This window comes from Pelodiscus sinensis, chromosome 5 (assembly GCF_049634645.1).
Source record: "Pelodiscus sinensis isolate JC-2024 chromosome 5, ASM4963464v1, whole genome shotgun sequence".
Lineage (NCBI taxonomy): Eukaryota > Metazoa > Chordata > Testudines > Trionychidae > Pelodiscus > Pelodiscus sinensis.
Window position 1 is genome coordinate 93,137,411 of NC_134715.1, and position 15,690 is coordinate 93,153,100.

At 43.8% G+C, this 15,690-nt stretch overlaps 1 protein-coding gene across 3 annotated transcripts in view; it reads right to left on the reverse strand.

Annotated features, from left to right (window-relative positions):
• Positions 1 to 15,690, reverse strand: part of WDR19 (WD repeat domain 19) — a 91,973-nt gene that overhangs the window by 8,336 nt on the left and 67,947 nt on the right. For 2 of the 3 annotated variants that reach the window (XM_014576749.3, XM_014576748.3), the window contains 3 exons: positions 3,876 to 3,972; positions 2,085 to 2,209; positions 516 to 597 (listed from right to left, as the gene is read on the reverse strand). In XM_014576749.3, coding sequence (XP_014432235.2) covers positions 516 to 597; positions 2,085 to 2,209; positions 3,876 to 3,972 — 304 coding nt within the window. Of the gene's footprint in view, positions 1 to 515; positions 598 to 2,084; positions 2,210 to 3,875; positions 3,973 to 8,229; positions 8,427 to 15,690 lie in introns of those variants that run through there. The other variant, XR_012904319.1, reaches the window with a different exon arrangement.

A 15,690-nucleotide genomic window follows, 5' to 3' on the forward strand; every position in this document is an offset into this window, starting at 1 on the left:
CTCTACATGTAGCAGAAATTTTACCTTTGGTAAGTGTTCCCAGACAAAGTATACAGAATATAGCTATCACGTCTAATTATCATAGCAAACCAAGCACTAGCATCTTGCATGTGTACCGTATTTTGTCCTAAGCAAGGACTGCCATAGCGGTAGGACTCCCTGGCTGCCTTGTGCTCTTGAATTGAAGACACAGAACAGAGATGACCCAGTGTTGACACACTAATTACAGATGATCTTGAGACTGTGGTTCATGCAACTTAATACTGCAACCATTTAGCAGGTGTTATGGTTGAGGACACACATTTAGCAAGCAGTGTTGCCTTCACTATGTAAGGCCTTCACCATTTTATGCCACGTACCAAAGCATCTTTTCTAGGGTAGGACAGATTTAACTTTTACTGTATACCCACACTTGTTCAAAGACACGGACAACAGTAGCAGGAGAGGAGAGTATCTATTGATGCACTGGATAATTAATTGTCTTGTGCTTTTTTGTTTGTGGGGCCAGAACTTACGTGATGGAAACTTGCTGATGTTGTTGGCTACACGAATAAGCATGCGTGCACCCTTCATGTGATCTCCACGTTTAACATGAGTCTGAAATAAACAAGTAGGTATATTTATACTACACATTACAGCTACAACATTTGGAGGAGCTGAAAACTAGTACAGGTTGAACCATGCTGGTCTGGAATGATTTTAGTTAGCCACACCTATGCTAAATGGAAATCCAGCTAAGTTTCCTGCAGTTCCATATAGATTTACAGCTACCAATCCTGGCTCTCAGTGTTCTGTGCTATTATTTACCTCTAATTTACCCCTAAGTATCTTATAAGAGCCCAGTAAGCAGTGAAAGTGTTGGTAATGCTGCTAGACAACACTGACCTCCCCCAATTCAGCAATTCTCTGGTTCAGTACTGGTCAGATCCCGGGAGTGCTGGTTGAGAGAGGTTCAATTTGTAAATGCTCTGGCCACTCTACGTTTAGAGCCCTGCATGGATACCAAAAAGTGGATGTGTGTGTGATTTACTAGTTATTGTATACCTGTATCTGCATCCATAAATCATCTCACAAGGGCTGGGTGTGTGCGTGTGGGGTCTTGCAAGGAAGAGGATAAGTGAAGGTAAGGACTGGGGGTAAGGGTCAGTATGGGGTGTGTGTATCCTTGAGTGGCCAGTGTTCTAACTTTTCCCATGCACATGCAGAATGAATTATGTGCACCACTATGGAGGTGATATGACATCACATTAATTCTGTGCGTACCAATATGAAGATGGGAGGGGACAAGGGGTTTGGAGTGTGGGAGGGGCTCAGGGCTGAGGCAGAGGATAGTGATATAGGGTGTGAAGGATTTGGGGATGCAGACTGCCTAGATCCAAGGTGAAGAGAAAAAGACTCCCCTGCAGCAGCACCTGGGCTTGCAAGGTGAGAGGGAGAGATGCCTTCTCTCCATTGCAGCAGCTCGGGGCTGGGGGAGCAGGGTCTGTCCCAGGAAGCTTCCTTGACGACCTGCACAGGTTACTGTAGAGTTGCATAGCTCACAAGGAACTCAGGTAGTGATTGGGGTTGGAGCGATGAGGCCATTTCATTTGTGATGGCACAGGGCAGCAGTACTGCATGTTGCATTGAAGCAGAGAGGAGAGTGGGTACTGGGGCTCTGCCCTTTTCAATGCCCAGGCCAAGGTCAGGCCCTGCTGCCCCAAAGTGTGACCTGGGACTGCAGACAGTGATGATGGGTTGGCTCAGTGTGAGGATGCTGGTGCTTAAGGGGCCTCAGATGCTTGACAGCCCGAACTCGGATCTTGCCCCCAGCTATGGCCTGCTAGCCACTGGCTCCAAGCATGCTGTGCCCCCTCGGTTGTGCAAGCCAGACACCATAGGTCACGTGCTTCTAGTGAGTAGAGGCTTGCACACTTGCATCTGTAGCTGATCCAGGTCCCCAGGATGCTGGACCAGGGAGGTCCAACCTGTACCATCAACAAACATACCAGCATAATTTGTCCATGTACAGCATCCACCTATAGTTTATATCAATATTGCACAGAATTTGCTTCATTAAAATACTAATTCTGAATCTGCATTACCTTTACTAAAATATAGCTGTGTAGAATCATAAGATTTGTAGCCATCTCGGAAGGAATTTTAATTTTCTGGGTTTTTAGTTCTGAATACATACTGAAAAGGACATCATGTGCATTTCGGTAGTTTCCTTTTAAAAAGAAAAAAATTAAATGTAATTTTTCATAACTAGGCTCTTACATGAGGGATATAATTAAAATCAGTTGTAGATGTAGGCTTTCATCTGTAGCTGAATATTTTCCTAAACAAATTGACTTGCAAATTACAAGCACCCAGATGCCTGCTACACTATCCTAGACAATATTAGTTCAGTAGCTAAACCGAAAAAAATTCAAAGTGGCCTCGGAAGAAATGTAAAAAGACATATGTGGAACAGCTGAGAGCACATGTAGATAATGTTTTTATATGCTGCTGTCCTCTATTTTAAAAATTACTTTTCCAATAAAGTACAAAAAATATTTTTAGGCCATCCTAGGATGGATTTCTTTTTTGTCTGGACAATGATTATTTCACAGTTTAGTTCTGTAATTAGTTAAATATAAAATATAAAATGTTAACATTCTTGTAGTGCATATAGGTATAGTAGTTTGCTAAATTGAACAGGTGGCTAAAGATTTCATTTCACAACAGTTAAAGCTTAAAAATGAAGGCATTGTATTTTATCATCTCAGGATTACTGCTATATTTTTAGGTAAGGAACTTAGACGAATAATAAGAAAACCCTGGAGTTTTTATGTCTGCTACGCTACAGCACAAAACATCTGACACACAGTGCTATGGGTTTGAGATTTTCCAGCCCATTGAGAGCAGCAGATAGATGTTTATTTGCCCAGAATGTGATTATCATCCTTGTCCCCAAGGCTGCTGTTTTTCTATGAAAACCATTTTCTACGGCTTATGTTAAATACAAACTTATTTTAGCAATGTTGCCTGCAATACAGCAGGGAGCAGCCATCAGAGGAGATATACTATGTTGCTTTCCAAACCTCTTCTTCGTTCAATTCATTTCTTTCCCCTCTATCTGAAATCTAACCAACCACTTAGAAAAAACAAGTTACATGAAAATTAATAGAGCCTTTGGATCTCTGTTCTTTTAAAGCAATCATTACAGGGGAAATGCCTACTAAAATCAGTGTTGGATGTAGCCAAGAATTGAAAGATCAGTCCTTAAATTAGAGGTCATGTCTACCAGCTACTGTAATTAAGGGACAGGTCTCTAGCCTGGGGAAAAGTGAAGGTCTAGACAGTCTCTACTAATACATCAACTGGGAATGAAACAAAAGAAAAACTCTTTCCACAACTTTCCAAAGGGCTCCACGTACCACCATCACTATGGCTACATCTATACTGCTGTGTTAAACCTACAGAGAGCCCATGCTAGCTGACTCAAGCTTGCTCTACAGGTTTGTTTAATTGTAGTGCACACATTTTGGCTCAGGGTGTAGCTCAGGTTGTAGAACCATGTAAGTTGTGAGAATCTGGCTGTACCCAAGCCAGAACACTTCACTGCAATTAAAGAGCCCCTTAGCCCAAGTCAGACAGCACTAGCCAGCCATGGGTTTTTCATTGCAGTGTGAACTTTAAACTCCCACAATAGCAATTTCACATTTCTAAACAAAAACTAGAGAAGAGAAGATTGTTAGTGCACACAAGAAGGTCTTTCTAAAATTGATATATGTTCTTCTTTGAGCACACTCCTACAAGTGGTAGTATCTAAAGTAGTTCAAGGATGAAAAATTAAGTCTTGTTGTCACATCAGTAAAAACAGAATCAAGTAAGAGTGCTGAATGACCTACCTGCAGTCTGCTCCTCCCTGGCAATTATTATGGCAGTTCGGGCAGCTTCTCTGTATTGCTTTAGTGCCATGTACAAGCGGAACAGAAACTTGGCGTCCTTAATCAGAACAACACAAAAGTAATTTTGTTGGGACTATAAACTGTTGTACCACTTTTGAAATCTTGAGCTCTATCAAACAAATATCAAGAGGCAGAACAGATTTGTCTGAACTCTGGAGCTTGGCCATACCCTGTCTCCCTGTGCACTGTGTTCTCTGCCTATGGCAGTGCAAGCAAAACTGTGGTTCAGTACTCTCACTTATTTCATGGATTGCTAAACTAGCTTTTTAAAATATTTTTGGGAGAAGTAGTGAGAAGAAATCTCTATTCTCTCTCCACCAAGGAAAAATTGTTATTGGACCTCCACTGCTTGAAACAGCTCTTTAATAAGCCAAAACTGCTCTTGGACTGAAGAAGAAGTGAGTTTCAGAAAGTAAATCAAGGAAATTTTTCAATTCTTAATAAACAGTACATGAAATACAGGTGAAAGAGACCCCTCTTTCAGCTGAAATGCAACATTCATGTAAATCTTCTGACATGAAAAATTGTATAATACACAATCTGAAAAAAGTTGGAGAAAACACACTGATCATGAGGTGTCTAATATTGAAGAAATTGAATTACTGGATAGTTCCAGTAATATTAATGCTAGTTAATCATAGAAGTTTTTGAAATTTACCTATGAGTTTTGTTTATGCTTCTTGGTATTTAACAGTAAATTTGTAGTGGAGAAGCAATTATGAAAAAGGTATACCATTTTTATCTTGCAAGAACCTTTTAATTATAATTGAGATTAAATTAAATTAAAATTATTATAAAGCAGTACTGATGCTAAAATGTTGACCTTGAAATTCTGTTCTGTAGTGAACATTGCAATAGCTTCTGATTCAGTAGAAGACAAACACTGGAATAAAATTACTCCTTTTTAGGATAGTACATTTTTTTAGAGAAACAACCACCTTACCACTCAATTTACCAATACTTTTCAAAGTAGTTTAAATATTGTTATACATGCACTTTCAAGATTTAATTTGCCCCGTAATTAAAATATACTATGGTTCAAATTTTCATCCTAACCTTAGTTACACGTGCAAAAGAGTAATAAGGAAGTCTAAGTGTATCAGAAGCTGGAAGCCTGCAGGAGACTACATGGGTCCTATGGATTTAACATGATACAAAGGGACCAATTTAAGGAGGATAAAGGCAGTGCAGAGATGTTTAGATGATTTTTTAAACTCAGTCTTTGCTACTGAGGAAGTTGGAGAGACTCTTTTCAGATAATAAAAATGGATGTATTATCAGATTCTGAGGTATCAAAAGAGATTGTGCTGGGATAAGAAAATAAATTCATGCCAGGTTCTGCTATCCTTATGTAGAATAATACCTTATTCTGGCAGAAACCCCATTAAAATAAGTGATACTACTTATGGACTAAGATACTATTCTGCTTGAATAAGGGTGATAAAACTTAGTCATTAAAGAGTAATAAGTCCCCAGAATCAGACGGTATACATCCAAGGGTATGTCTAAACTACAACCTGTGGCTGTCCCGTGTCAGGCTTTGGGGTGCATAGGTATAATTGCAATGTTGACAGATCCCAAGAGATAAGAAGGAATTTAAGAATGAAGAGGCTGAGCTGCTAAGGAAAATATATAATCTCTCATTAAAGTTAGCTACTATATCAGAGGACTAGAGGGCAGCAAAGTATTGGTCTATCTTTAAAATAGGTGCTATGTGGTAATCTTAGCTCAGCAAGTCTTATTTTTCCTGGTAATGAAGTAACAATAATTTAAAGGCAAATCATGTGATATTAAACTGCTATAATTCTCTGAGTAGCATCAACAAATAAAACGTGAAAGAGAACTAGCTGGCAATTTACTTGGACTTTTAAAATACCTTTGGAAAAAGCCCTCAAGAGTTTATTAAGGAAACTAGTCATAGAATGAGAAGCTAAGTATCTGCATGAATTAAAAACTAAGGCTATAAAATGAGAAGCGGAAGTAAATGATCAATTTTTTGTAAAGGGAATAGATGTATTGCAAAGTCACAAGGTCTTTGCTAAGGCCAGTGGTGTTGATATAGTTTTCCCTGCACTGGGAAGGGTAGTGAGCAAATGGGTGAATTTGCAGATGATGCAATATTTAGGTTAGTCAAGAAGGAAGAAACCTGACAAGGGACCCTGAAAAACTAGGCAAGTTCTCACAATGATAGCACATTAAATGAATGCTGACAAGCAAGGCAAAACAAATAGGAAAGAATAACGTGAATTACTTAAATACAATCCTGGGTTCAAAACTGACTACTATACACTCATCTAAGGACTTGGGAGACATTAAAGATTGTTCAACAGAAACTTCTGGTCAATTTGCAACAGTAGTAATAAAAACAAAGTATTAAGAATATACAGGCAGTCCCCGAGTTACGCGGATCCGACTTATGTCGGATCCGCAGTTACGAACGGGGCTTTTCTCGCCCCGGAGGACTGGAGTGGCGGGACGCCCAGATCCGCTGCAGTCCCGCCGCCCCCGTCCTCCGGGGCGAGAAAAGCTGCTCCCCTTCTCTCTGGTCTGCAGGGAGACCAGGAGCAAAGCCTTGAAGCACACCCGCAGCGGGACAGCCCAGGCGCGCCCGGGCTGTCCCGCTGCGGGCATGCTCCGCAGCTTTGCTCCCGGTCTCCCTGCAGACCAGAGAGACGGGGAGCAAAGCGTTGGAGCTAAAGGTCTCAAACTGTGTCAACCAATAATTGAAAACTTACAAATAAACAGTCCAGCTTTTTAAAAATATGGGCCTAAAGGTTTTCATTTTATATTGCATGCTTTTTAAATTGACTCTCTAAAAGTTAGAGAAAACATAGTTTTACATAGTTAAGTACCCTTTTTAGAACTTTAGAAAGCAATGTTGCAATGGATCACTACTCCTTTTTAATTTTAATTTTGGAAATTCTATAGAATTTTATTTTCAGAGTTGCTTGTTTTCAATTTTAAAAACGTGTGTGTGTAAAAAAAAATCACAACAGCAGAATCTTGTTAATTAACACTCAAAGAGATATATATTATAGTAAGCAAACAGAGAATATAAAGCAAGGATATTGGATCACAATCCTTTTGTCTTAACTCTGACAAATTTAGTTTCGTATAATATATTTATTACTATATTATATTAGAATAGAAAGGTTACAAAACATTTATTAAAAGTAGTAAAGTCTTAGTAATGTAACACCTTACTACAGCCCTGTGCTATTAACTCATTATTGAGAAAGGGAGTGATGACAAGCAGCCTGTTTTGAAAATTATCTAGTTTGGGAATAAAAGAATAGAGAGGATTAACAAATTTCTGCTGCACTGCTTCAATTTAGATTTTATCTCCAGTGAAATAAAAATTATATAATCTAAAAGATATTATTCAATAAAAATGTTACACCGATTGTCTGAGAATTTCAATTGCATTTGTCTGTAATTTGTAACTTTGTTACATTGTATTTGTTTTTTCTTTAATAGCTTTTTAAACAAGTTACTATGATTTGATAAAGTAAAATGATGTTACTCACTGAGAGAGACTATGGCAGATGGGGTAAAGCATTCAGAAGAACAAGAGAGAGCTTTTAAATAAGGAAAAGAATGCCCTTCATACAACTTGCAAAACAATGTTAAACATGACAATGAATGTATTCACAAAATGAAAAAGATGTTTTATAAAAAAAATTAGACTGTTAGAACTGTTTCTCAAAAATGTTTTCATATTGTGGGATCGCTTCCAATTTCTCCATTCCACGCATTCCCTGAGGCAATCAGATTGCTTGGTTGTAGTTTACAGCTGCAAGCAAGCAAGCAAAGATAGAAAGACAGATAGAACAAACAGGATGCAACAGTCAGTCCATTTTCCACCCACAGTTTATATCTCTGTTCAACAATGTTTGTTAGTACCAGATCTCTCATCACAGCTCTTACAGTTCCAATCTCTCCAGTTTAATTTGCAATTGAATTCCATCCTCCTGAGCGTATGTTCCCTGTATAATTTGTGTCATCCATATTTCTAATGAAAGGTAACATTACATCAAAACATCACCCAACGAAGACAGATAAAGCAGCTGCAAAAAGTACAGAGATGTTTTGTCACTAAATGCCCAAAAGACCAATTCCTGGCCCTGTAATAAGGCACAGCAAGGAAAAGGCCAGGGCTCTGCAACCTCACTATTGAGTGAAAACCACAACTAGACTCTTAAAGGCATATAGACATATAGTTGCTACTGAAGAACACTCTACAGCTGTCAAACCCAGCTTCATGCCTACAGAGCACAATGAAGAAGTTACTCACTTTGTGCAGTAATGATGGTTCTTCGAGATGCGTATCCCTGTAAGTGCTCCACTGTAGGTGTTGGGCTTGTCCTGGTGCCGCAGATCGGAGATCTTTTTCAGCTGTAGTCCGCCAGACTGCGCATGCACAATGCGTGTCTCGTGCTTTTTGCGCCGTTTGTGTGTGCATGGTCCGGCTCCCACCAGTTCCTCAAGCGTCTGAAAGACATAAGAAACAAGATACTCGGAAGAGGGGAGGAGGGTGGGTCGTGGAGGACCCACGGGGACATGCATCTTGAAGAACCATTGTTACTGCACACAGTGAGTAACTACTACTACTTCTTCAAGCAGTGTCCCCATGAGTGCTCCACTGTAGGTGAATTCACAGCAGTAGCCTATTTACAGGAGGCGGGATTCAGAGTTATTGCACTGCTGCCGTGGAGAGGACAGCTGAGGCAACTGCTGCATCGGCTATAAGCAGATTAGGTATAGCATAATGTTTAGCGAATGTGAAGGCGGAAGACCACGTAGCTGCATGGCAAATGTCTCGTAGGGGAACCCCTTGAGGAAGGCAGTTGAAGTTGCCATCGCCCTCGAGTGGGCCCTCAGCGTGTGTGGGAATAACATCATATTATACAGCAGACGATAATTCTGGATATGCATTGTGCTGACAAGGGATGGTCTTTAGAATGTTCCACAGTGGAGGTTCTGAGATTTTCGAAAGCATTGTGTCCTGTCAAGGTAGAATGCTAATGCTCGACAGACATCCAAGGTATGAAGATGGGCATGCTGTGCTGAGGAGTGGGGGTGCAATGTGGGAAGAACTATTGGCTCGTTTATGTGGAATTCCGAATTCATTTTTGGTAGAAAGGCTAGTTAAGGATGCACTATTACTCCATGGGGGGGGGGGGGGGGGGGAGGGGGAGGGGGTGGTAAATACCATGTAAGGTGGTGATGCCAAGAGGGTGGATAATTCCCCAACCCTCCATGCTGAAGTTATCACCAACAGAAAAACCACCTTCACTGTTAGGGTGTGTAAATCACGAGTTGCCAGGGGCTCGAAAGGGGGTCACATTAAGGCATCCAAAACTAGCTCCAGGTTCCAGGTGTCCACAAGCTGCCTGTGGTATGGGAAGAGATTAGCCAACCCCTCCATAAATCTCTTCATCATTGGTTGGGAAAATACAGAGTAGCCATCCACAGAGTACCAAAAAGCGGTGATTGCCACAATATGTACGTTGAGGGAGGAGCATGCCAGGCCCAGAGTGTTTAAGATCTAAAAGATTGTCCAAAATGCGATGAATAGGGATCGAGTATGGGTCCAAGTCTGCGGTGGAGCACCATAAACAGAAGTGTCTCCATTTATGCAGGTAAATGTTACGTGTGTTGGATCTTCTATGTAACAGGATGTATTCGACAGCTTGGGAACAATTCATCTCTGTTTGTTGGAACTAACTAGGTACCAGGACGTCAGAGCGAGGTGGTTGAGTTGAGGGTGTATCAATCGCCCGTGATTCTGCATCAGCAAGTCGTGGCATTTGGGAAGATGATATGGAGAGTGGTTAAATATGCGAAACAGGTAAGGAAACCATATCTGTCGTGGCCAGAAGGGGGCTATCAACATTACTGTGGCTCCTTCGATTGCTATTTTCTCCAGAACTTTGGGGATGAGAGGAGTAGGTGGGAAGGTGTACAGAAGATAATGCCAGTTGTCTAGGAAGGTATCATCCCCCATGGACCTCCATCCGATCCCAGCTCTCAAGCAGTACTGGGGCACTTTGTGTTGTGGTGTGTGGCAAAGAGGTCTACAGATGGATATCCCCAGAGGTGGAATATGGTATTAAGTACATCTGGGTGTAATACCCATTCATGATTTGTGAAGTAATGCCTGCTGAGAGCATCGGCTGTGGCGTTCTGCTTGCCAGGGGGGAGGGATAGTTCAGTGGTTTGAGCATTGGTGCCCTAAACCCAGGGTTGTGAGTTCAATCCTCGAGGAGGAGAATTGGGGCAAAAATTTGTCAGGGATGGTACTTGGTCCTGCTGTGAAGGCATGGGACTGGACTCGATGACCTTTCAAGGTCCCTTTCAGTTCTAGGAGACAGGCAATCTCCATCAATTTAAATTTAATTTAGGGAGGTATGCTGCGATAATTGTAAGTTTGTGCTGGTAGCACCAATTCCATAAACGTATCACCTCCGTGCAAAGGGATCGGGATCTGGCTGGGCTCCACCCTGTCTGTTTACATAGTATACTGTAGTCATATTGTCAGTAAGGACACAAATTACTCGACCACAGATCAGGGGAAGAAAGTGTCGGCATGTGTTGAAGACTGCCTGTAACTTGAGTAGGTTGATACATAGTAATGATTCCTGAGGGGACCATAGTCCTTGGATTTGTTGGTCCTGTAGATGGGCACCCTAACCCAGCAGTGATGCGTCGGTGATAAGTTGCATTGTTGGTTAAGGCCAGTAAAAGGGTATTCTGTCCATCAAGTTGTTGAGGATGGTCCAACACACCAACAATTTTTTTATGTGGGAAGGTACCATGACCTTCCTTTGGACATCTTGTCCATTTGGCATATCTATCAAAGCAATCCAATGCTGAAGGCACCTGAAGTGCAGCCTTGCATGTGCTACAACATACGTTGTAAATGCCTGTAGGCAGGTTCTGGGACTGGTAGAGAAAACCTGTACCAGGTCTTGAATCCCCTAGAATCTGTTCAAGGGTAAGTACGCATGCGAGTTGGTGGAATCGAGGTGTGCACCTACGAATTCTATGGATTGCTGCGTTATCATGGATGACTTTGGAACATTGATTATGAGTCCAAGTGCTTTGAATATGGCTCTCGTTATGTTGGTAGCCTGGAGTGCCTCGTCGAAAGAAGGTGCTCTGATTAGGCAGTCGTCGAGGTAAGGGAATATGATGATTCCCACTCATCACAGGTAAGCCGTCACTACTGCCTTGTCTTCAAGAAGACCCTGGGGGCCAATGAGAGACCGAAGGGCAGGACCTTGTATTGGAAATTGTCTGAGTCTACTTGAAAACATAGAAAACGTCTGTGAGCTGGGTGAATGGTCACATGAAAGTAGGCGTCCTGTAGGTCGAGGCATGTAAACCAATCTCCGCTGTGCAATGTTGGAATGATAGTCGCCAGGGTCACCATATTGAAGCGTTGTTTGCAATTTAATTGTCAAAGATCCAGGATGGGTCTCCAACCTCCTGATTTTTTCTGGGTCAAGAAATAGTGGAAATAGAACCCCCTGCCTTTGAATTCATCCGGAAACTTCTCTATCACTCTAATAGCTAAAAGACGAGCCACCTCCTGTTTTAAGAGAGACTCGTGAGATGGGTCCCTGAAGAGGGACGGAGCAGGAGAGGTGGGAGGAGAAAGTGAAAGAAAGGGGATGGTGTAGCCTAATGCAATTAGCTGTAGGACCTATCTGTCGGTGGTAATATAGGTCCATCTTTGGCGGAATGGCCTTAGGTGATGGTGAAAAAGTGCATTAGTGGCACAAAGGTGAGTGGGCAGCGGGATGGTCTGCAGTCCCTCGAACGAGGAGTCAAACTTGCTGCCTGGTGTTCTGTTGATTAGACGCTTTAGTTTGTGGTAATCTTTTCTGTTGTCTTTGTCTGCTGTGTTGGTATTCCTGCTGTCTATACTGGAGCATGGGGTGTGAGAATGGTTTCTGTCTTTGGTAGGGTGTTTATCTTTTTTTGGTGATAAGGCGGGGTGTACATGCCTAAAATTCTAAGCGTAGTTCTGGAGTCCTTGCCAGAATGGAGGACTTGATCTGTCTTTTCTGCAAAAAGACTCTGCCTGTCAAAGGGGAGATCTTCAGCCTTTGACAGGAGGTCCTTCGGCACCACTGCTTGTTGCATCTATGATGTTCTGCACATGACCATGGATGTGGCGGTGGTCCGCGCGGCCGTATCTGCGGTATCGAGGGCTATGTGCAGAGCTGTTCTAGAAGCCATGTATCCTTCTTGTACCACCGCATTGAGTATATCGCGCTTGTTATCTGGAAGATGTTCTAGAAGTGAAATCAATTTTGAATAGTTATCAAAATTGTGATAGGCCACAAGCGCGGCATAGTTGGCCATCCTTAAATTTAATGTGGCAGAAGAGTAGACTTTCCGCCCAAAGAGATCCAGACGCTTACTCTCCTTGTCATTGCCCCTGAACTGAGGAGCCTTAGCCCTCTGTTGTGCTGCATCCACAACCAGAGAATTTGGTTGCGAATGCGTGAAGAGGAATTCTATGCCTTTAGCGGGAACAAAATATTTCTTGCCAGCATCAACTGCTACAAACAAAAAAGCGGACAATTGCCATATGTCGTCCGCTATCTCCAAAATTGCGTCGAATGGCAGTGCGACTTTTGAGACGGTTGGAGGTTTCTAAGCAGATGAAGTTGTTTTTGTTGTACTTCCGAGAGCTGCACCTGTTGACTATTGAGACTCTTTTGAACAACTCCTGAAATTGTCAGAGGTTGTCAGTGGGTGATGTATCACCGGGGAAATCTACATCATCAGGTGATGACGATGACAGGTCTGTAGGCAAGTCTCTTTGTGGCTCTTCCTGATCCAAAAACTGCTCATGCTCCGGTTCTGCATGATGCAGCATAGGAGGCTCGATTCCTGTGGGAGTAGAAGGTCTTGTTGCAGATGGCGCAGGAGACCTCCTACTGGTATATGAGGGGCAAGGATGGTGAGAGGACGATGACAATACTTCGTCCTGTCATGGAGGATATGAATGGCATCTGTTGTAGCAAGAGTGTCTGTAAAGGTGATCACAGTGTCGCGTGCGATATGGGGAATATCTGGAGGAGTATCTACTCCTATGTATCTCGTGTGCCCAGAGTAGCTGGAGAGTGTAGGAGATCTGATCTTTCCCTTGAGTGCGTGGAGGATGCTGGTGAATGTCGGTGCCGATGGCTGTAATGAGATGAAGTATATGGCGGTGAGTAATAACTTGGTCTAGTAGTCTGGTGTCTTTGTGAATACCTGGAAGGAAATGAGTGAGCTGGAGACGGTGAAGACGGTGGCTCTGAAGAAAACTCAATTTGCTCCGGGCTTGGTGAAAGAGATAGTAGCTTGCAGGACTTTTGGTGAGTCTTTGCCGGCACTGGGGATTGTTCGGGTCAAGATGAAGCCAGAGTTGAGATGGGTGTAGGAGCCGGCTGCGCAGTCATATGGGGAGTCTGTGCCATCACTGGTTGGTGCAGTGGTGCCGAGTGTGCTGTTGGTGCTGACTGAGTGGTCAGTGCCAGCACTGGGTGGCGTAGCAGTGCCAGTTGTATTGTCGGTGCCGGTGCTGGAGTGGTTGCTGGTGCCGATACAGTTATTGGCACCAATGTCAATGCTGGTTCAGGGCTTGGTGCCGGTCGAGTTGTGGCAGACATTTTTGGTGCGAACTCTCTCAATAGTGCCGATGTACTGCGGTCCTGCTTGTGCTTGTCGGATCTGTGAGTGGAAGTTGTGCCCGAGGTGCCTGGTTTATCCATCATGCCAACACACGTTGGGGGTAAGGAGCGTGAGGGGGAAGGTCTCCTCTTCATGTGATTAGGCTTGGGCGACAAGGGCTGGCGCCTGCTGGTTACAGCCAAGTCTGTGGGGCGGGAGGAGTCAGTCTCCAGTGGCTGTAATACCTTGTCGAACAATAGCATTTTCAGCCTCATCTCCCTGTCCCTCCTAGCTCGCGCCATGAGGTTTGAACAGTGGGGACATTTCTGGGGAAAAATGTCCTTCACCAAGGCACCTTATTCAGAGTGAATGCCCGTCTGAGGTGGGCATTGGATTGCGGCATGTTCTGCACTTTTTAAAACTGGGTGAGCCCAGCATGATTCAGCGGCATCTCTTGTCCTCTAAACAGGGGAGAGGACTGTAATTTTTCCTATTTTAATGAAGTAACACGCTAACTAAAACTTTTTTTAAATAATGGTATCAACTATAACAATCTAATAGGACTATGACTATAAGATAATAATTATGTAAACTAATTAATAACTATAAACAAATTTCTCTGTCAAATCCTGATAGGATTAACAACGAGAGAGTGTTCACTCCGTCCGCGGCTGATCAAGAGGAACTGGAGGGAGGCAAACGGCGTGAAAAGCATGAGACACACATCGCGCACGTGCAGTCCAGCAGACTACAGCTGAAAAAGATCTCCCATCTGCGGTGCCAGGACAAGCCCGACTCCTACAGTGGAGCACCCATGGGGATACTGCTTGAAGAAGAATTACAGGTTTGTGGAAGCCTTGCAGAAACTTTCTGATGCAGTGTATGTACTGGAACATATGCCTACTGTAGCACAAAGAATAAGTTATTCACCTTGTGCAGGAACAATGGTTCTTCGAGTGGTTGCTCATGTCCATTCGAATTAAGTGTGTGCACCGCGTCTTCTGAAGCGTTTTCCCTAGTGGTACCGTAGCACCAGCAGGGTGCTCCCTGGAGTGGCGCCGCCATGGCGGGGCATAAGTACCCCTGCCGGTGCTCCCCCACCTCAGTTCCTTCTTACCGCTCGTGACGGTCATTGGAGCGTGTCTCTCTGTTAGTTCAGTTAATGGTTCCCGTTTCTCTTAGCATTGTAGATAGTTATAAATAGTTCAATTAGTTAGATAGTTAGTGTCTCTCTTTTTTCTTCTCCCCCTTCGGGGGTGAGGAATGCCAGAGCTGCAAGGCTTTAAGGAGTGCGCTGTCTGCGCAAAGTTTATGCCCAAAGGAGAGCCTCATGACAGTTGTCTGAAGTGTCTGGGTAAGGGCCATCTTACAGACGCCTGTAAGATCTGCAAGTCGTTTAAGCCGCTCACTAAGAGGGAGAGAGACTCTCGTCTAAAACTTCTCCTCATCGAGGCGGCTTTACAGCCAGCTTCGGCTGGACACTCTGCGGTACACAGTGCGCCAATGTCCACGCGCGATGCCCCATCTCGAGACTGGGCCTCAGGGCCGAGGGTTTGGCACCGGTCTTATTCCCCGGCACCGAAGAGGTCAAGAACGTCCCGTGGTAGGTCTCCAAGCCGGAAGTCCAAGTCGGGCCTACACCGCAGTGCCGAGTCTCTGATGCGCACATCCTCATCCACCATGGTGCCCCCCTACGCCGGACACTTTTGAGGCAGCGCATGATTTATTAGTCTCACTACCTCCCCTCTGTCGTCGGTTGAGGTGGAGAGGTCGACGTTGCCTATGCCAGAGGCTGTGTTGGCACCAGCTTCACCTCGGCACCGGTCGCTTATGCAGCGGGACCGTCCCCTGTGGGACCAGTACCGCTTTCCTCCATATCGGTGCCGGTCTTGACGCAGGCTGCCAGGCTTCACTCAGTGCTCGAATGGAGTCTACCTCCCTCGGTGCTGGGACCTCTTCCAGACCCCGTCTTGGCTGCTCCGGTGCCGAATCACCGTCTACGGCACCATCATCAGTACCAGCACTGAGCAGCTATCCTGGGGTGCCATTCCAGTCATCGGCTCCAGACCCTTCAGCATCTGTC